The following is a 22,763-nucleotide window of genomic DNA, read 5'->3' as shown; positions in this document are numbered from 1 at the left end:
TCCTTCCCACAGACACTTGTTGCACATTGGTCTCCGCCTTAACTAGCCTAGCTAGGGATCTGCTAGCCTGGTCACCGTCTCTTCTTGCTCTGGCGGGTGTAGTGGTTTAGAGGTTCTCATGGGCCACTAATCTACGGAATTCATCCAGCATTGATGCTCTCAATTATCTTTACCGTGAGCCGTAACGATATCTTCGAGGTCCCCCACTCGGGTTTCGGCTACAGTGATACGGGCACTTTCTTTCTGTAGATCTGTCTGCAGTGAGGAAATGCTGGTGCCAATATCGTCTAGTTTAGTGTTTACTGCAGCAAATCCTGCTTGCATTGCAGTCATGTACGGATCCATGTTGGTGCCGGTGGAAGGTGTCACACTCAGTGAGGGTGGGCAGGGGGGGGGATCTGTGAGCAGGATGGGTCCTCATCGGGATTTGTTAGCAAAGGCATTCTTGGGGCCTTTCTTCCCACTTTTGGAACCCCCCCCCTTGGGTCATATTGCGATGCTAAGTGCTGGATTGTGAGGGTCTGCTCTTCCTCTGTTTTTTTGTTGCTTTCCCTCTTTAACTTGACAGCGACTTCTGAATCTGTGTAGCTTATTGGGGTTCAGTCTATGGGCAGCTCCAGGCGCACAGGGCTCCCAGTGGTTGCCTCCTGGGACACACGGTATGAATGATTCAGAGGGGGGAAGTGACCACACCTCTGTGTTATTGCCGAGTCTGTTATGTCTGTGGGTGCTCTGGTGTATCTCCACCCGTCCGTCAGATGCAGTTGCAAGCAGGGTGAGGGGGAGGGGGGAGGGGGAGGATCAGGCCGTTCCCGCGGCGTCGCACCCATCAAAGTATTATCAAGGGTTGGTGCTCCCACTATGGAGTCGTTATTTGTCCCTTAAATATATGGCCGTGGGTCGGCAACACACATCCCTGCCTCGCGGGCCCGGGTGTTATCAGCACACGTATGGCGTGTTGTATTGCCAGCGCACGGGGATCCAAGCCACATGTTACGCCATGGGACCCCCAGCGGTTCTGAGAGAGGCTTTAATTTACTTATTCTCGCTGCGGGGGGGGGTGGCGCGCGTACCTTCATGGGTGCCTGCACACTGTAACAGACGCTGCCGTGCACGTCCAATCCCTCGTCGATAGAGGTTGAAGGCCGGGTCAGGAGTTCTGTCCTGGGAGCGTTCCAGCAACCCAGGGAGAGCCCAGGAGAGTCGCGCCTCTGTCTGGAGGATTCCAGTGTCCGTCCCCCAGCAGTAGGTCCATAGTGTGTCTAGATGCAACACTGCCGGCCAGGCACCGATGAAGCTGCCAAGCGCGAAGCATCACAATCAGTCATTGCGTATGAGACCAGCAGGCCCACAACCCGGTGGTCTCTACAGCTCTCCCGAGGGATGCAAGTGCTGACGAAAGGCGTATTATGGAGCAGGGATGTTCCAATGTCGAGTGCTGCTTATATTTATTGATTCTGGGTCCTCCAGTCACAGGATCTGAAAAGGCTTTTGCAGTAGTGCACAGCTCGGCAGTTATGCGGCAATCTTAGTTGGCACACAACAGCACCCCTTCGCTTGGTTTTATTTAAATTTTTGTTGGTCACAATTCCAGGTTTTGTCAAACTGATGCTAGAATTCAATGAACAGCATTTTTACATACGCTGAATTTTTGCTGCAAGGAATATTTGACTTGAAATTAGTATTGCTCCAAGCTGACAACACAAAAATATCATCACTGGTGGAGGGCACTCTGCCAGAAGGTAGTTGATCAGAACACCGACGCATTTAACATAAGCCAATGATAAATCAGTGATTTGTTATGGTTGACCTAGGTCATCATAGTACTGGGATGCCAAGGTAGAAAATGGATTGCTACAGTCAAACAATTGTGCTGTTCATTCAGATAGCAAAGAAAAGAAGAACCACCATACAAGTTTCCACCAAAGCAATCCAACACCTTGAATGGGAGTACAGAATCAAACGTGCCCGGGAGGTTTACTAAAGTAAGTTCTTTTACCAATAATGATTCAAATGTAATCAGGTTAAACACCCACAAATGGTTTTTTAAACTCCAAAATGGTAATTTTTCAAAAATCTGCAAAACAAGCAATGAGATAAATATAGCATTTGAATCATTCCGGTTTAGAATGAAATGTGAAAAAAGGTGCCGTACATATTGAGTATTTAACATGTGAAACAATTAAATAATAAACTAAAATGTGCAGGAAAAACAAAACAATGAAATGATTTGTGATAAAAGTAAATAAGGAACTTAAAACACTTACGGTAACTACTTTCACTATCACTGGCATTAGATGTTACATGCTCTGAAACGGCAATACAATGGAAAATCAAATGAGGAAAAATAAACAAAATGCTTGCCAAAGAGAGAGATTAAAAAAAAGCAGAAAAACATAAAATAAAATGTAAAGGTCAACTGAAATTAAAAAAGAACATACAAATGAACTGACAAGAAGTTACAATAACACTTAAAAATAAACCACTGCTATATACAACCGCTTTGTTTTCCATTGGATAAATCACCAAACAAATGGAAAATATGATTTTGAATTCACATCAAACTTTCTCCTTGGCATCAACAACTGCCTTAAGACTAGATTTCAAACGGAAAGTCCTTTGTAAAGATACACTTTAATTTCTGGCCAATTACAGCATCAAAACACATTTAATTTGTAAGAAGCTGAGGTTTGTGTTTGGATAGGGATTGTAGAATGTACTCACTTTTTTATTCAACGATAATATAACTTTTGGAGGAAATTTGCTGTGAAATAGCAAGATCAACACACATTTTGGTAAGTGGTGACATTGATATGGTTAAAATACTTAACAGATGGGATGAAAATAGGAGCTATGTGCACAAGGTACACTGGGGATTTGGCGCTCCTTGGTATATTATGGCCAAATAGGGAAGTCTTGAATCTCTGATAAAATACCCATGCAAGATTTCTCTCTCAAGTGACACTGATACAGGCGGCTTGCATTGCAAATGGCTTGGGGAGTACAGAAATGGAGCCCAGGACACGGTTCAAGAATTTCACTTTATAGAGCAGGGCAAGAGTTAAATAACGATACACCTTAGGGTGGAATAATGTAGAAACACTGGGTGGAGGTCACTTTTAAAACATATAAAACACATTGATTTTAGTGCATGAGCTGAGTGACAAACTCAATTTATCTGTACTAACATCTGCATATACAAAAGAGAGGTACACATTAAACTGCCTAGATGTTGCATAAGTAATGCTTTGGGAACAATTTGCCTTGGAAGTCATTACTAACATGACATCAAATGATTCTTTTGCTACAACTAGAGAATCACGTGATCAGACTTTTCTTTTTACTAAGATATTAAACACAGAAAGGGAACTGTCGAAAATATCTCTTCAAAAGGCCTGCATTTATAATTGCTATTGCACTGATATATCCTTCACTGCTGGGACACAAAGAAAATATTCTGGACTTAAGGGTCAACATTTTCTGGCCCTGGGTCTTTTCACATACAGGTTCTGACCACCTAGTCAATTATTTATGAAACAAAATCAAAACGTTTTCAGTTCTTACAAAAGATACAAAAAGAAGCAATTGGGGCCCAGAGACTATGGGTGATCCCTTTACGCTGCCCCCTCAACATTGAAGATGGTGCCAACTGGCCTTACCCATGCACCCTAACCCCCCCAAAGCCTTGATATAAGATGTGTGAACTATAGCTAGGGTACCCTTACTGTATAGGCTGACCCGAATTGTGGGAAGACTTCAGGCTGTTGCCTTATCTGTCTTTCTCCCTCAGGGACTTTCTAGGTGATGTAAACCAGGGTAGCCTGAATGGAGTGTCGCACCCTTCCACTTGTGAAGAACTTTTAGTCCTTATCCTCATTCTCATTCTCTCCTGACACTACACTACATCATTGCCTCTCACACCACCTTCTCTAGCCTCCTTCCCCTCTTAGTCTCATCACTTCCCTCATATCTCCCCTTTCTCAATCTCCCTCTTGATACTACTCCTCCCGCCTCCCCTTCTGATCTAATCAATTATCTCCACTCTCCTCTCTCCTAGTCTCATTACACCTCTACCCCCCTCCTTTTTCCACTTCATACTTATATTCTTTTTTCTTGCTTTGTCTCACTCTTTCTTTCTTACTCTCACATTTCCGACATATAGAACCAATCTGAATCAAAGCAACTTACCTTCACTAACACACCAATTCTCTCCTCCATGTCCTCCTCCATCTGCTGCACACCCCACTCTGGTCTCTTGGTCCTTCATCTCCTCTAAACCTCAGCTGAGCACCTTTCACAGCAAAGTGTCTCCAGGGTTTATATGGCCCTCCCCTTCCCGTCTAGAAACGTCCTTGGGCCTCCACTGGGTATTGGGGCAACTGTTTCCCTTGGCCAATCTCTAGTGTGTCTATTTGCAAATCCTCCCATCTCTTCCACATGTGGGCTGGAATTCCCATTGGAAATGCTTACAAGGGTCCTTACCTCCATCCTTTTTCAGCCTCCATTTATTTCCAGCCTGCTATGCTGTCTGTTGTATCGTTTGTCCTCTGTTCTTCTCATGCATAAGGTAAGTCACTACCCACAAGGGTTTTGGGGTGCCTTCCCTAGTCTCCTGCATTGCTGTGCAGCTCTCTGCTTATTCCAACTCTGTCGTCACTTTTCCCCTGCAGCACACCTAGGTGCTTATGGTAGGTGTAGGGTCGCCCACTCAGCTTCTATATGGGGGTGGGGGGGTTTCATGTGTTAATATCCCTGCAAAGATTTGGCCATACAAGAATGTCACCCTTTTTTGCAGCGATATTAACCCATGGAACCTGTGGAGGACACCCCTGCAACCTCCATATTTGTTTTAAAGGGAGCGGGGGACACCCCTGCTCCCATTTACCCCATAAATTATCCCCGTAAATAATGTTGTCTATGCCATTTCCCGGCGACCATATATATGGCAACCTTATTTATGGGGATATTACCTGATACCTATGGGGGGAAAGGGAGGATAGTCCATCATTAGAGCAACAACTCCTTTCCTTCTGGTGCAGGCTGAGTCTTGATTGTGGACTCGGGTGTATTGTGCTGCTCATACTTCCCATTTGTTTCTGGATAGCGCTGCCTCCTAGGAGCAACCTGAAAGATTAGAAAGAAACCTACCAAGGACAGAGGCTGCTCAGCACCAGAATTGGGAGTGGAGTACCAATGCACATGCACAACTACAAATTCTGAAGAACCAGGGACAGGGGCCTCCCTCACACCACCTTTGTAGCAGGTCCGGCTCCGACATTGCTCCAGTAGGCCACCTACCTAGGCTGAGAGAGGTCCCCGGATTCCCCCTGACAGTGTCATACCCACAACCCTGACACAAGGACTACTAGAACTATATAGAAGTACAAATGACTTAACTTGCATCGTGACTGAGTCCGCACGTCGGTGCCCATGACTGCATAAGCAACATCAAGGGCAGTGTATATGGAGCTGGTTCCACCACTGCTATTTCTTTAATCCCCTGCATTTAGTAGCTGAAGGAAGGCAGTGTAACTCGAGATGTAAGAGCTCTGCAAGAGGGGTACAGATTGGGAGGGCAATGAGGAATCTGTGGGAGGAAGAACTAATCCAGCATAAAGAAAATTACCGAAGGCAAGTAATTTGTTACTGTACTACACTTCCTCCTACAGATTACACATCTTAGATAGACTCCCAAAGCAATACAAAAGCTTTGAAGGAGTAGAGCGGAAACCACCACCTATACCAGAAAACTCATGAGCCTCGAGAACAAAGCAGGTGACCAACCAGATTTTTAAAAAAAGATCAACCTGTAATTTTGGGTGTATGTGTATAGGGAAGCCCAAGTGACTGACTAATAGATGTCTTAAACAGGGACAACCCTCTGCAGGACAGAAGTAGCTGGTAGCCCACTGGAAGAAACCCCGACAACCTTGGGAAGAAGGTTGACTAACACAGAGTCACCTTTTCATTCGAGAAGACAAAGTAAGGAAAGAGGCCGCACCACCACATCAAAGTCTCATGCAGAGGCGGTCTGTCAGAATCTGGATACACTTGAATAAAAGCAGTCGGGGTCATCGTGACACCCCGCAGTTCCAGCAGACTGATGTGTTCCCATGCCTCAGACGGGGACAACAGTCTCCTCACTGCCACATCATTCAGATGAGCGCCATAACCTTTCAGGGAAGCATCCATAATAACTGTCAAATGAGGAAACTGTAGCAACCAGGCTCTCCCCACAGCAGTTAGTCTCTGCAAGCCCACCACAGTATGTCCTGTGATATTTTCGAGACCTGCTAGAGGTCTGATGTCACCCTGTAATAGCGACCAATGACAGTGAAGCAGCTACTGGAACAAGCTCACGCGGATCCAGGTGTCGGCCACCCGCAAAGGTGTACGATGCCTTAGGAGCTAGGTGGTGCAAAAAGGCAAAGGCCAGGAAAGGACTCTGGTATTTAAAGACGTGTACCATCTGAAGGATGTTCACCAGATTTCTTGAAATTGAGGGAGAATCCCAAGATGTGCAGCAGTACCTGAAACGTGTGGTGCAAGTGGGCTGACACCAGTCCTTGAGTGCAGACTCAAATTAGCCAATCTTTCGATTAGGGAAAGACCGGGGTCTGATGAGGCCCACCACAGCCAACAGCTTGGCGAAGACCCTTCGAGCCAAGGAAAGGGCAAAATGCAGAGGAGGGCATTGAACTGTTAACGGACATTCACAACCACAAACCTCAGATACTTCCTTTGTCTTGGAGGGATAGCCTTACAGAATCATGCATCTAGTGGTACCAGCTTGTTCTGTGACATGAAAGATCTAGGCCAGGGACGCCTTCATAAATTTGTCCTTGTGCAGGTACAAATTCAGGAGCCACAGATGAAGGTTATGTTATGTTAAATGTTCTTATAAAGTGCACGTACACCCTAGGGCATCTTGGCGCTGAGCAGAGGCGGAAAGGTCCAGAACAACAGATGAAAGAGAACCTCAGAAGAGAAGGTCTTCAGGGCCAGCCGAAGCGCCAGATGGTTGGAGGTCGTACGCAGTGCCCAGGGCAGTTGGTTTCATGCAGTGGCAGTAGCCACAGAGAAGTCACGGCCGCCGGTCCTGGTCCGTCCGATATGGGAGACAGATGGTATAATAAGGCAGCCTGGGACTGGAGGGTGCGAGCAGGAACATAGTGGACACATTTCTCTTGAAGGTATTCACCTCCTAGCCTGTAAAAGGAACTATGCACCTGGCACATGGATTTGAACAATATTCGTTTTTCAATTGGAAGCCAGTGTAGTTGTTTCAGGAGCGGTGACATATGCATACGTGCCGGGGGGGCAGAGAATTGTTCTGGCCGCTGCATTCTGAAGCATTTGAGAGATGCATTTGAGTGATGCAGACCCCCATCTTTCTTCCGGAACAAATAATAAAGGGAGTACCAACCTTTGTCCCCATCCAAATAGTTCTATAGCAACTTTCACCAGGAACTGTTAAACCTCCAAGAGGAGGATAGGGGGTCCAGGGGTGGGAAGCAGTAAGAGCATAAGATGGGGGCGGTATCCCTGAGACAACACCTTTAAGGCCAAGGTATCCCTGAGACAACACTTTTAAGGCCAAGGTGTTGAAGTGGTGAGTTCCATTCCCTGACTAACATGGTCAGATTCCTCCACCCACCAAAGAAGAGAGGGAAAAGCCTGCAATAACAAGCAGAGGCAACAATGGTGGTGGCAACAATGCTTCTCAGGGAAACCCTGCCTCTGCTCTGGTGTGGCAGAAGGCCAGTTTTGCTTACCAGAGGGCGCCTGACCTCTGCATCAGCAGAGGTGGTGAACGGCCAAAAGGGCAGATTCTTGGTTTATTGAGCCATTGATCAGGAAAATCTATGGATTTTGCTGTGTTTTTGGAAGTTTTACGCATCTCCAGAGATTCATTAGTTTTAGATCTAAAAGGTTATCCTAGTAAATGAGAATGCTGAGACACTTCATTTGGATGTTCGGGGCAGGCCAGATTTTCTCCTCCACAACAGCCTCCTGAGCACTGTAACAGTGCAAGGGGCGAGGCAATGGGTCGTACCCAGGCCCGTCTGTAAAATCTGGTGAGCAGCCTCTTTGCAGTCTTCTGCCAAGGAGTTGAACCTCTCTCTTCTTGGGCAAAAGTAAGCCTTCGAGGTGACACTGCACATTTTGTGAGAGTATTCGGCAAGTGTGCAGCTTGCATTACTTGTCCAAAGTGCCAGGCTACTAGAGGCAAAGACCCTTCAGCACAGGAGGCATGCTTTTTGCTATGCCTGCCAGGGGACAAGGACTGGCAGATAGCCACCATAGAGCCTGCAGTGGAGACCTGCTTTAAGATGGTTGTAGGTGAAAGGGTCGAATGCAATAGTTTTGAACCAAAAGGACTGAGAAATAAAAAGTCGAATGTGCGTTTTTTTTTGCGGGGGGGGAGGGAGGTTTCCTATACGAAAGCAACAAAAAAAAAATACATTTAAAAAAAGGCATTCGACTTTTTTTTTCCTTCGGTCCTTTTGTTTCGAAAACTATTGTATTTCAAAACAATGTATTTGACCCTTTCACCGGACACCCTTTAAGAGGACAGTCAGGTCATACTGGACCAAAGGCTTTGTCGGGCCGACGGCTTCAGGATCTCCATTGGGTTTAGATACAGTTTTCTGAAATAGCACACTGGCCACTCGTCATTCAATAGTCACGTGATCAGTATTTCCGAAATCTAACAGACTCATGTTTTGAGATATTTCGTAACATTTTTCCCAATTGAGAATAATTTATACATATTAATCGTGGTAATGAACATTATTTAAAGATACAAGGCCCTTTTGAAAGATGGCCGCAGAGTTATTCACTGTGTGAATGTGCACTCTCTACTTGTCTTCAAATAGTCACGTGACTGGCTCGTTGTTCCACCTAAGAGTCTCCATAGGGAGCATTTGAGTTGAAGGCTTCATGCAGTTTAGAAAACATTTCTCAAGAGTAGAGAAGCAGCATAAATTCCGTATAGGTAAGGGATGTTTTTACACTCAGTCATATGACCTTGGTTTAAGTGTTGGTGGTTATCTATATATGTACCACCACTCACACATACACCCTCTTCTTAATTACAAACCACTTACAGAATGGAAGAGACAGGGGCCTGTGGAACAACAGTTGCTTATTGATCTGTCCCTGAGGACACAATTGAAGGTAGGCATACATGAAATATTGGGTGATGTTCTCCGCAATTTGGTGACACATAGGTTTAGACATTTGTTCTACAGTATCTGAAAAAGGAAGTCTGCACTTGATGCAGTTGTGAGCTAGTGGACCATCTTTACTTACATCCACCCAAAGGAATTTGAAATAGGTATGACTAAATGGATATTATTGGGACCTTCAGGGTCACTTAAACTCAGAGTAACATGGGTGTTGTCTAAGGTATAGTCACGTCAAATAATGCTACTACTAGTGAACACCCCCGCCATATTGGGTATTAAAGGTGTACATGTCCAATTGGTGTACCAGTTGTACTGAACCTGATAGTGACCCAGGTGAAGATAAATTATATTGGTGGCCAATGAAAGCTTTTGTGAAGAATATCATTTTCTTTTTAAACTTTGTTTATTGAGTGCTTTACATTACAACAGATATAAAAGTAATCAGTATCAACAGCAGTGGATATATTACATCTCGGTCGCAGGTGTTAAATGTTTAGCGATTACAACATGTAATGCAGTAAACAAAAATGCACCAATAGGTAGTGCGAGGAGTCTGGCGCTGGGGGCAGAGGAAACTTTAGCCGATAGGTGGGGTTTGGGCATCTTGTTCCCGATTCTGAGCTGATAACAGGTAATTGCGGAAGGGGTGCCATATGTCTCTAGGTTTACAGTTTATGGGTTGCAGTAATGACCAGCGTTCCTCAATATCTGATGCCCATATGACGGTTCGCAGCCATATGGGGAAGGTGGGGCGAAGCCATAACAATACACATCAAACTGCGAGTATCGCTCAAAGGCTTGCCAACTTACGGAATTGTGCCCAGCAGTGTGTTAGGTGTTACTAGGTGAAGGTGCTACCTCAGCTTGCTCCGTGGACCAGGGAGAACATTTTCTTGTCCCTTCATTGTTTCTTTGACTGCTTGCAGACCGCCTCCAGCCCGCTTCCAGGCTCGAGATACAACCTACATAAATACTGCGCATGCGCGGAGCGCCCAGCAGTGTTTTAGGTGTTTGGTGGAGCAGTGGTGCTTTGGGGCCACTCATGGACTATCAGTAAGACATATGCTGCCCTATCATGGAAAATTGACTTGGCCTTTTCTACCTTGCCCTCTACTACGAATGTTGCAATCTGCTGTCTCACATGTTTTGCTACGTGTCTCATGCTACTGCTATTGGAACTAATCTCTTGCCCCAATCTGAGGAACTACTAAGATTGGAGCCGTTGCAGATAAGAGTGGCGTGGCATGGTTCGCTGCAATCCTCTCCCCTTTCTTTCCTTTTGAATACTGTTGACTCTTTTGGATCCCTGGGAACTGATCGTACGTCCATGTGAGGCGTCAATCTGGACTAGAAACTTTGCAGAGCCTAAAGAGCGCATTTCGATTATGCTGCTGCTCTGTGCACCCGGTTTTGAATCTGTCTCTATATTATACTGGGGTACTGGTACTTGAGGTTGTTGTAAGCAAGAGGGCTCACAGGTGTTGCTACTCCTTGTGCTAGATTGCCGTTTTGGGACAAGCTAGCCGTCGGAGTAGGCCCTCCTGAATATCTAGGTGCAACGACGTAATTTAATTAACCAAACCCTACTGTATATTTTGATCCTTTTTTGTGTATTGAGGGCGACGGCAAGCAATTGAGCCCTGGCATCACAGAAGGCAGGGCTTAATCTGGTGTTTGATGAACCTGTATCTCCAGTGATTAATCAGCTCACCCCTGAATAGGACGTCTGTGGGCAAATCGGGAATTTGAACCAGGTAACACTGATATGGAGTTCTCGCTTCAGCCAACTGGGCTCACTGTATGTATGAACCAGAGCTGCCCAGAGGGTGACTGCGGGCCGACAGGCCTTTGAACCTGGAAGGGCAGCTGGGTCTCATGTGGCTGGCACACATCCTTCACCAAGTGTTCGACCGTATACTCCAAATAGAGGGTGACTACGGGCGTTGAGCCTTTGAACCCCGGAGTTCTGGGAATAGTGTGTGAATTAGAGACCTTTCATAGAGAGTGACTGTGGGCCCTAGGCCTTTGAACCCTGACTGGTGCATACTCTTCCTCAAGTGCTTGAGCCAGGCACTCCGGACAGTGGGTGACCGTTGGGTTGTGTGCCTCCAAGCCGGGGGTGCTGTTGTGAGCGTGTGAACTAGAGCTCCCTCATTTAGGGTGACTGCGGGCCTTATGCCTTTCAACCCTAGGGGGTAGGCCATGATGCGCATGATTGGTGTATAGGAACTGTTGAGTGCCAGAATTGATACTTTGCATAGAGAGTGACTGTGGGCCTCTTGAGCCTTTGAACCCTGGAGTGCTATCACCAAGCACATACTTAATGAAGTCTATTTGCTTTTGAAAACGTGATGTGTGGGCGAACGTCATCAACGCATACATGAGCCGGTTGTTGTCACTCCTACAATCACAAATGAGTCAAAAGGAGATTGGGGGTTATTGAGCCTTTTGATCCTCACAGATTAACCCCTTTGCCGTGACTGCTGCACTTCATGCTGTTTCCCTGTTACCACTTATTGTCCACAAAATTGGGAGTGGGGATGTTGGGGTGGGAACTTTGAAACTTGGAAAGCTGGCTTGTGGTGGCATTTGTTGGAGTGTGGTTGCTTCCCTCTATGCAGTATTAGCGCCAGCTTTAGTTGTGATAGCCTTTGTGGGTTTGACGGTTGCTTCTGTGTAAGACATTTGGTAACATCTGCTGTCTTGAACCAGATCATGAGCCGTGCCCTGAGAAGTGGAAACAAGGCTGGCAATTCATCTAAAGCCTCTGCGAAGAGCTCAGTGAACAAACTGCTTAACAGCACTTTACCCCTGCTACCTCCCAGTAAAAAATCATTACTTTCGATGTCGATATCTACACCTGAGGTGCCCTGCCACTTGACCAAGAGGGGGCACCCTGTTTACCCCCATTGACATGTCCGGCTCCTGGAATGGAGTCTCTGGTAAAGGTGGTACCTCCAGTCCACAAACGATCATCATTTTCTGTCCAGGATGCCAACGAGAATGATGGGCAGATAGCTTGTGATTACCCCCAGGTACACGATTGTAATGGTACACCAAAGGAAGCTCATGAGGGCTTTGCGCATGTCTCTGATACATCGATCCTTGCACCAAAGATTATGAGTGAGCTAGGGAAACGGGTACGCCTTTCCCTTGGTCCTTCCTCACCTGCTTCTAGGCCCTATCCTTTTCGTGAACAAGTACACTTCCACCTTCCCGATGAACCCAGTTTGAAAGATCTTGGTGAACCTGGAAGGGACTCCCCAGGCATAGTACCTCAGGGTTTGGGTGGGAGTGTGAATTTAGGTCTTAGCAATCATGATGCTATATATTCAGAGGCTATGGGGTCCTTTTTGCCTTCCGCGTTGGGGGCTCAGGCATCAGAGAAAGATGGTGTTGGTCTTGTTGCTCCTAAAGGGGACGTAAGGTCATCATCGACAACGGAGGACTCCCCGTCTGATATTTTTCCGCATGACCCCTTTAATTTTCCAGTGATTTCGAGAATACTTAACCTTCTTGACAAGGGTCACAAACTGACTCATTGTTCCATAGGGGAAATGCAGGGCTCCCTGGCATTTACGAAAGAAAAAATGACCAAACTAGAAGGCTTTATATTGGCTGAGGAGCAATCGAAATTGTTTTACTTCTCTCAATTTGAAAAAATGATGGCAAGTATTGCCTCAGCTGCTATTCCTGCATTACCAACGTCTGAAACACAGTCTCAGGGAACCCAAACGGACAATGTGGCAAGCAACGCTTATCTACCACAAGGATTATACTCGCAAGTGCTGTAGGAGCAAACATGATCGTAACAGAGCATGGCAGCAATGAGTCTAACGACCTTTAGAGGTAGCCAAACTTCATCATGATCGTTTGCTCCAGGTAGAACAACTGTTGTTCAATGTAGTCCCTAAATCCCAATCCCTTGTGACTTCTGAGTCTTCATGTGGAGCAATGAGGACTGCCACATGGCCTTCCTCCCCCTCCGGACAGTCCATCTGCTTTGACTGACATCGACTCACAGGTTAGCTCTGAGCCTCAAGCTCCATTGTTGTCACGCGAGCCAGGTGTGGGAAGCACAGGTCAAGGGGGGAAGCAGATCATCTCCCGTAAGGCGAAGAAGTCCTTTCTGAGAGCACAAAAACAGCTAGATCTCGCCACAACCAACCAGAAGAAAGCACAAACAAAAAGGTATGATGGAGATTCTCCCTCAATCTTTTAAGGAAGTGGTGCCTGCTTTGAGTTGCAAAGCGGTTGTGAGCATGGATGATCTAGCACTAAACCTCCTGGAATTGAATGAGGAAAGTAAGAAACAACTACAGATTAAGGCACTGAAAAGTGGCAACGTGCAGGTGTTGACCCCAAAACCTCCTGGGACACTTACTGATCAGTCCCAATCTCAGCTACATAGCTTTTTTCCAAGTATCGAAAGCAAAAAGGTGTCCGTTTTGCCTCTGGAAGAGGCATGCCGCCCGAATCCTCCTAAAAAAGTAAACAGGACTTTGCCTCCGGTGTTAAACAGTGAGGGGTGTACAAATGGTCCTGTCTCACAGGAAGTCGCCTATTTCGCTGCAGCAAAATACGAGGAGTGTCGCAAAGGTATCGGACTCGCGGGCACTCCCCAATTTGGCGAGCTATGACACATATGATGTTGAGGAGGATGCAACTAGGAAGCAGAACCTAGCAGCATCTCTTATCGACACGTTGTCTTTCTTATAGACTCCTAAAGAGATGAACCAAATACTTGGATAGGTAAGCAATCCTGATATCAATGGAACAGGACGGATTAATAGGTCCTTCTTGATGAACACCTTTTATCAGATCCCCTCACTACGAAATTTGGCAAGTAAGGACCTAGATGGGTAAAATTAGCACCTCACAACAACCACAGAGTAAAGTCCAATCCCAAATAATTACAAAATTAATTTTGGACTTTAAAGATGACTTCGAGTCCCTGTATCTCTTCCCGTACCTGTTCAGGAACATGGAGAGTGCATAGTCGTTTTTAGACTTTGTTACGCCTGTACCCAAGGACCGGCCTATGGGAGCTCCAGCATCGGCACCATACGAGTCCCATACTAAGGAACTATCACAGCCACTCGCCTCGCTGACTCAGGCGTTAAGTGGCTTATCATGGTTGGAGCCCCCGATTAAAGTGGCGGCCTCTATGAAAGTAGAATCTTCAAATTCATAACCATCGAGTATTGCTGTGGCATCCTGGAACTGTTGTGGCGTGAGAAATCTCACGGTATGGCATGAACGTGTTGGGGTCTGCCACATTCCTGAAATTCTACTGCTGCAGGAAATGATGGCCCTTGCCATTCTTATTAAAAATAGTTTGAATGCCACAGCACAGTTATTGTACAAGTCCGACACCTGCATAATGGTGGAAATGTCTATGACAGGTAGTAAGCTTCAATCATTTCTCCTGCTTTCAATCGATTGGAATCCCAGTGCTGTTTTTTTGGACTCAGCCTTAGAGCTAATCGTATTCTAGCTAATGTCTCACTGCTTTTTCCAAAGCATGAAATTTTAATTGGTGGGGACCTTAACTCATGTCTGGATCTAGACGGAAACATGATGTTGTCTTATCACTCAGACTCATATGCATTGCAGTCCCGTAGGAGAGGGAAGTTATGGGGCAAGTTTTTTGAAGCCTGGGGTATCTATCCAATTTCACCTGCGACCCACAGTCTTAACGCTTCTTGGCAGCGTGGTAACTCCTCTTCATTAATTGACTACGTGCTCGCATCGGCAGCATGTTCTGGATTGCTCGACCCCATTTCAATCTTGAGGGTGGGCTTGGGCAACCACAGTATGTTGAGTATGAGGCTCCACATCATAGTCAAGCCGAATAAAGCTGCGCTGTCTGTTGTACTGGTGGAAAGCAATAGGTATGCCTTGTCAGTAAGATGGCAGCCTAGTACATGTCGAAGAATGTTTTTTAGTCAACAGGGACTTGGTGGTGCCTTATGACGACCAGTCATCCGCGGTCTTTATGGAGAAAGTCAACAAACTTAATCTGCTGATGATCCATGGGCATCAGGTGAGCTTATCCAAGGAATTACTTCATAAAGATGCACCTAATGTTGTCTGCACAATCTCGTCAGATGTTGCCGCCCTAAAAAAAAACAAATCAGAAAAATCGTGAGCTTCGGATGGCAAGACGCTCCCATGACAACGTTGCCTCATACAAGATAGTAAAACATTTAATTGTGTCACGGTATAAGAAAAAGGTGAAGGAGGTGCATCATGCTGCCCATAACTTTGCAAACCAACACATGATTGAACATCTATGTAAGCGAAACATCAGGGAAATGTGGTCCATTTCAAGAAACCCTGTTGGCAAGGTTGATAAGCGCATGGTTGCGACTATATCTGGTTCCCAATGGCAGTCCTCCTTTGGAAAGAAATACGAATTGCCTGCACAGCATAGCAGGCTGGAGTCTGTCAAACTTCAGCTGCAGTTTCCCGCCAAATGCCCTTGGGCACTCAAATATGTAATTTGGGCAATTGCACAATTGAAGTTCTCCAAAGCTGCAGGACCTTATGGGTTGCCGCCCTGCGTTTTCAAGGACGACCCGCACTTTTGCTCCCTCGCTGCCAACTGATTTATCAAACGATCCTGTCAATTTTAGGCCCATTGCCTTAATTGACATCGCGGCAAAAATCTTTGCTTGCTTAGTTTTGTGTGAACTGGAGGAATTTATCACCACCGCTGGAATTCTATCCAAAGCCCAGGTGGGCTTCCGTAGGGCAATGGGTACACAGCTAAACGTGTCGATTCTTGCCCACTTGTTAACATCTTCACGCACCCGGGCCAACGATCCTATCTATATGACATCTTTAGACCTATCATCTGCGTTTGACAGTGTCCTTCGTACCAGTCTTTGGCGGAAAATGTTGTCCTATGGAATTCCTTCCCATCTGGTAGCGATAATCGCGGGACTTCACCAAAACACTTCATACAGGGTTCGTATTAACGCAGAGGGCCTTCTATCTGATAGCATTCCTACCGGAATTGGAGTGAAGCAGGGATGTAATTTGGGCGCTGTACTTTTTAACCTGTACCTGGCCGACATTGAGCAAATATGAGAAGGAACTAACATATTTCCGGTTAGTCTGGGCAAGCTGCGCCTGAACTGGTTGGCGTTTGCCGATGATGTCATCCCGTTTGATAAGGTACCCTTTGGGTTACAGAATAAACTGAACCTCTTCCAAGAATATTGTGAGATGAACAACTTGACAATCAATTCGGCCAAATCCCATATTATAGTCTTTACGGTGAAGAAGAAAACCCAGGGTTATAAGTACACCGTGAATTCCAAACCCATTAACATCATGGGTGAGATTACATACTTGGGTTACCATATATCAAACAGCATGTCTGTTGGCAAATGGCGAGCAACCTTAGAAACCAAACTGAATCATCTGTCTGCTTAGATGAGAATTATTTTCTCCCGGCATTTTAAGTACTCCCTCATGCCTCTAATACACTTCAACATAATGAAAGTAGAGTCTATTCTACTCTACAGCTTGGATGTTTGTTTGCTGAACATGGGCCCCACACGGAACCTACTTCTAGGAAAAATCTGGAAAAGGGTCTTATGTCTCCCTGGGTACTTGCCGAACGCCATCTTGCTACACAAACTAGGCCTACATCCACTGGCTGACAAGTATGAATGGCATATGTTTAACACCTATACGAAAATGCTGTCGCCACCAGCCAACTCCCTTTATGAGCACTTTAGGTCAATGCTACATATGGATTACCCAGCATCCATTTCTGCCTTTCAAAAACGCATGACTCAAGTCCTAAATTCTTTGAACATGTCCAAGCAAGATCTAATTGACTCCCCTGGGGCGACCAAACTACGGTTCTTTAGAAACGCATGGGCACACCACTCCGACTTAATTGCAGGTTGTCCATCATTTAGCTCGTATGCCAAATTCAGACATGCTTTTACTCCACGTCTGCGCTGCATACAGTGTTTTCCGGATAAGAATGCCAGAAGGACCTACATGAGATTCCATCTGGACCTTATCCACACATGCTCCCGTATTAGGAACTGGTCTGGTTATAAAGAGTCCGGGATCTGGGATTACTGTAGGTTTTGTGCCAGAGTGAAGGAGTCTGAAACTCTAGAACACCCATTTATGTACTGTGTGCATTTTGAACCACAAAGGCTCACTTGTTTGGGAACCTTTTTGGGAGATAATTCTTGTTACGAATGCAACATGGTTTGGTTGCGCTGTATGTGGGGACAGTGTATCATTCTGGCAACAGTGAGACTTGTGAGTATAATTGAGGATGACCTGCAGTTACTAAATGGCAGTCTACACATTGTGGAGGATGAAGTGCTTCCAACACTGTGATTCGTCCCCTGATATGCGACCTATAGGGACGTGGGTACTGCTGAAATCGGTAATGATGTGATTTTTTTTTAAACTTCTTTGTCTTGTTCCTTTGTCTCCTCATTTAAGCAGTAAAATGGATTGAATGCAGAAACTCTCATCGCTTGTTGAAAATGTCCCATCCTAGAAGTTTTGTGACCTTATGTTAACTTGGTGTTGCCTCCTTGTTTGTGAGATGCGCCAAGTAAGGAAATTAGTTAAAGGTGCTAGAAATAGCACTATGATTTGTGTTATGAATTGTGCGACGATTTGTAATATTTGTTTTATGTCATGTTGTGATTTTATATTTTGAGTTATATATGGAATATTGAGATCTTTCATATGTAAACTTGCTTTTACCTATTTGAAATATTTTTGTAAAGGTGTAAATAAATTTTTGCTACCAAAAACAAATAATAAAAATAATTTAAAAATAATTCAACAGCATGACATCTGGGGCACAGATCGGTGTGGATGTGTGAAAATAGATGTAATCTGGCTGGGGTCTAATGGAATCTGTGTGGAACCTTGAATTGTATTAGTCGAAATCTGGAGTTGTAGGATACTGCATGGGTCTGTAAACACAGATTCCCAAATATCAGTAATAATTACTTCAAGGGTTGTTTTGCTACTCGACGGAGCCCTGCATATTGTAGCCATCACTGAGCCTTTCTACATGGAGGTCTGGTAAATCCTGAAAGGTAATAAAGGATTCCATACTATACATGTCGCCCATAGTCATGTATCCGTCTGCTGCCCACTGCTTATGCTCGGGAATGATGGGAAGAAGTTCCACAATGGAAGGTTTCTATAATATGAATAGGGGGTACTCACCATACTCCATATCTTGCCCAAGGATAGTGCTGTCGTGTGGGCGGGGTCAAGGGCTACAGAGTCCCCACGTTATCAGTGAGCTGACATCACGAGAACCCACCGACAGCTGTTTGATTTTTTAGTGTGGATGTTTTGAGTCTGCGTCAAACCATTAAGCCGCGTACTGTGCCTGTGCGGCAATCGAGTGTTTTACAAAGTCTGGAACAGCGAGGCCACCGTGTGAGTATGATCGCGTTAAGGTGTCCCATTTAAGCCGAACTGCGCCAGCGTGCCACATGAAGTTATTAATTACTGCTTTTAGTGTATCAAAAAATATTGTCCGCGGCCACAATGATATAGTCGAGAAATAGTGTAGTATTTTTGGAAGGATAACCATTTTGAGAGCGGACACACAGCCTGCTATTGCATGTATTGTATTGTTTTTTTATATAGCACATATACACATGAAGTGTTTCAAAGCACTCAAAGAGGGTGGGGACAAGGGGAAAACAACAGTTGTTCAGAGTCCTTGAAATTCTGAGACGATAATAGTCTGCACAGGCAGAGTAAGTGCGTAAAAATACATTTAACATTTGAGACACAGCAAATGGGCCTGACAGTTATTCTGCAGTTTCACCAGTGCAAAAGGGGGGGAAGAGATGTAGAGGACCGGATGTGGTTGTGCGTAGTAGCTAATTCTGGGGCTGCCAGTGACCACAGAGCCTGGGTGATCACGGCCTGGGGGGTGGAGGGGGTTGGGGGGAGAATAGTATGGTCGGACAAGCAGATGGAGCCAGCAAGGAGTGGAGTCTCCCACGTCTGTCAATAGTAGGCACAGACCGGGCTACCTCCGCTGAAGATTGCCCCCCAAGCTACGCCGGTTAGATGTTTAGTCCCCCCCACCTCCTCCACCAACAGTAGAACAGTGTATGCGCTGGTGCTAGCGCGCTGGGTCGCCAAGGTGTAGGAATGTGCAGCGACACAAAGGGGGTGAGCACGGGTGCTGTCAGGGTATTGCGGCAGATATCCTGGTTGTCAGTTGCCCCACAGGAGTCGCTGACCAGTGTCGCCATGCACAGCAGAGCTGGGTATCAGAAGGAGAAGGGGACCCACGTAGGATTATGGATTAGCCACACGTGGTGGCTGGCCTAGGAGAGCAGTCCGCAGGCGGAGGGTTAGAGGTGCCAGAGTGGGGGCTCTGGCAGGCAGGGAGTAGCGCAGAGACCGATCTGGGCATTGCACGCAGGGTTAGGCCTCCACACGCCCCAGGTCTGGTCTGGTCAGGGCAGTGCCAGTGGTAGATTGGCATGGGGTTTGTGCTGTAATACAAGGCTCACCCACTTGCAGTTGATGACTGATGCCGCTCCCGTGATCACCCACGTATCGATATCTCCCCGCAGTTGAGGCCACATGGGGTGTTGCAGGTCCGGGGGATATACCCCTGTATGGGCATGGGAGTCCTAGTGTCCCTAGGCTTCGGCGACTATTGCTATGGTCGTCAGGCAATCCGGGCGGCAAGCAAGGGTCTCCGCGCGGCATCCCTCGACGGCAGCAACTCCCAGAAGGAGACAGAGCGCGAGACCCACCCGTTTTGTGCCCAAAGCGGTTTCCCCTTGAAGGAGGAGGGACCAAATGCAGCAGCTTTGTCTTGCAGGTCCCTCACAGGGTAGGCGGTACACCTGCAGCGTCCCTCAATCCGACGGCAGCAGCTCCCAGATCGAGGCAGAGCGCGAGGCCCAGCCGTCACATGCCCGAAGACTCAGGAAGGTTATGGGCAGTAGCCTCTTCCCTGATAAGGAGCAAGTGGCCGATACTGCAGTTTTGTCACGCAGGTGCCTCGAAGGGTAGGTAGTTCACCCACAATGTAATTAGCAACCTGTGGAAGAGGATCTTGGCAGTGCAGCGATGCCAGGCTGCAGAACTCCTCACTTAGGAAGCCATCTTCATCGAGCGCAAAAGCGCCCCTGAAGAATGTAATTTATAAGTAACGTTTCTCTCTTTGTATTAGATTTAGCTACTGAAGAAGGGGATAGGTTCCCCGAAACGCGTTGAGCATCATTTACAGAGTTGCATTTAGTACATACTACTGTTGTAATTTTCAATAAAAAGATTAAAGATACATGTTTATGTGAATTGAAGTACGTGTATTTTCAGAATTATGTTTCAGATTAATTCTTGTAGCCAGTTATCTGGCATTACGGTGTGCAGGGGACAGGAGCGCCCATAGACTGGGCTCTTTTCCCATGTATTTTTATTGACTGCTCAATGTCAGGGTGGTTATTCCTCCCCTGCACCCAAATCATATACATTGCACACTAAAAGATTCTTTAAGAAATTGATGACGTTTTGAGTGCTTGGTAACTTTTACATGAAGTCAAGTTCAGCCAAGGTAGCCAGGCCACCAGCGTCATGCAGGTTCGAGTGCAGAGCAGTCAGGGCCACATCTTACAGACTGATTTTCCACATAAGCTCTATCACCATTCCAGCGTCCAAGGGTTCAAAGCCATAGGGGTTGGGATCAATCTTTCATCAAAAGATCCATTCCATATTTGTGAAAATTGGTTCAAGGAGGAGCAAAGTCTGGTATGGTGTTGGATGTGGAGCGTGTGGAGGAGAGCAGTTTCAACAGGTGCAGCCGGAACCGAGCCAGCAGCGTTTGATTATGGCAAAGAGAGGTCCATCTGGCAGCTTCCAAACATGCAGTGGGCCGTAGCTCAGACACCATTGGGGCCTATGCAAAGAAATCAAGCTATTGGTGATTACATTCTGCCCACTTGAACAAAGTGGAAACGCTTGTGGGGAAGATTAATTATACGTTACTCACCGTAGTGATTAACATAACCCTAATCCATACTCCCCTTTCCTCCCTACTGTATCGGCGTCCCTCGCCTGGGACGGGAGACAGAACCTTTTTCGCCAGAAAAACTCTTCTTCCCCTTTAAATTTAGAGGCGTGCGGGGGCGTGGCCCTGGGAGCATGCACTCTTCTTACTCAGCCCACCGGCGCCACTCCTCAATCCCCATTGACGCGTCGACAATATTACCATTGCCTAATGACCAGTTTTATTAGGGGGAGGATGGTGGGACGTATGGAGGAAAGGGGACTATGGGCAAAGAGTACGTTAGTCACGAACGTGAGCAACTTATAATTACTACTATGTCCCGTCCCCTTCGCTCCATACTGTATGGGCGATTACAACTGAATGTAGCCCCAGGGTGGAGAGGTAACCCTCCTTAAGAAAACAAGTTCCTTAATAGGGCCTGCCCGAATGCTGCGTTTGACCTGGATCCAGCATCCAAAGAGTAGTGCTTGCAGAAGGCCGAAGGAGTGGCCCACATGGCTGCCCTGCTGATGACCTGCCATGGGACGTGCCTATGGAATGCAACTGCCGTGGCCTTGGCTCTGATAGCGTGGGCATGCATATTTGCCAGAAGTGGCTTGTGCTGCCCCTCATAGACCTCCTTAATGGCCGAAACCATTCACCTTGCTAAGAAGGCCATAGAAGCTCGATATCTTGACCTTGACCCACTGAAGGCGACAAAGAGAGCCTCAGATTTGCAGAAGCTCTTGGTTCTGTCCAGGAAGAATTTTAGAAGGCGCCTAACATTCAGACAGTGCAGTACCCTCTTAGCATCGTCCTTGGGGTCTGCCAAGAAAGTAGGCAGCACTATCTCCTCATTTAGGTGGAATGAAGAGGCTAATTTAGGCAAGAACATGGGGTGTGTTCTGAGGACCACCATGTCCCTATGAAAGGTTGTGTACAGCTCTGAATCTTGAATTCTGCTTACCCGGTGTGCAGACGTAAGACCCACCAAGAGGGCTGTCTTAATGGTGACTAGCCTGATGACCGCAGACGCTATTGGCTCAAAGGGTTTATACGCCAAGGCACCCAACACAATATTGAGGTCCACACGTGGTGTGGCTTCTTGATAGCCGGGTAGAGCCTGGTGAGGCGCGCCAAATGTCTTAACTACCGGGTTGGAGGATGAGAAAACTTCCTCCTCCGAGTTCCGCTAGGCTCCAATGGCCGCCAGATAGGTGCGGCATGTGTCTATTTGCACACCCGAGTGTGTGAGGTGTGCAGAGAAGGATAGCACATCGTCCAATATGCACCTAAGAGGATCAATCTCCTTAGACTATGCCCAGTGGCAAAACCTAGTCCAATTGCTTTTGTATTGGCTCTTATTAGCATTGCTCCTAGCACCCTGCATGATGTCTAGGTTAGCCTGCGAAAGACGCAGATGCTTTAATGTGACCTGTTCAGGAACCACGCTTCAAGCGCCAACTTCTGCAGGGCGGTGTGGATGACCGTGCCCCCCTGCTGCAACAGTAGATGATCTGGGCCCAGTGGAAGGTGCATCGAGG

At 46.5% G+C, this 22,763-nt stretch overlaps 1 protein-coding gene across 28 annotated transcripts in view; it reads right to left on the bottom strand.

Moving 5' to 3' along the window:
- DLG1 (discs large MAGUK scaffold protein 1) overlaps positions 1–22,763 on the bottom strand; it is a 2,685,689-nt gene that overhangs the window by 238,771 nt on the left and 2,424,155 nt on the right. For 25 of the 28 annotated variants that reach the window (XM_069618589.1, XM_069618591.1, XM_069618601.1 and 22 more), the window contains one exon: positions 2,268–2,309. The exons of the other annotated variants lie outside the window; for them this stretch is intronic. In XM_069618589.1, the coding sequence (XP_069474690.1) occupies positions 2,268–2,309 (42 nt within the window). The remainder of the gene's footprint in view (positions 1–2,267; positions 2,310–22,763) is intronic. 28 annotated transcript variants of the gene reach the window in all.

Source organism: Ambystoma mexicanum, chromosome 10 (genome assembly GCF_040938575.1).
Source record: "Ambystoma mexicanum isolate Mex_15411 chromosome 10, UKY_AmexF1_1, whole genome shotgun sequence".
NCBI classification, from domain to species: Eukaryota; Metazoa; Chordata; class Amphibia; order Caudata; family Ambystomatidae; genus Ambystoma; species Ambystoma mexicanum.
The sequence above is the reverse complement of the archived record's forward strand: the minus strand, read 5'-3'. Positions and strand labels throughout refer to the sequence as shown.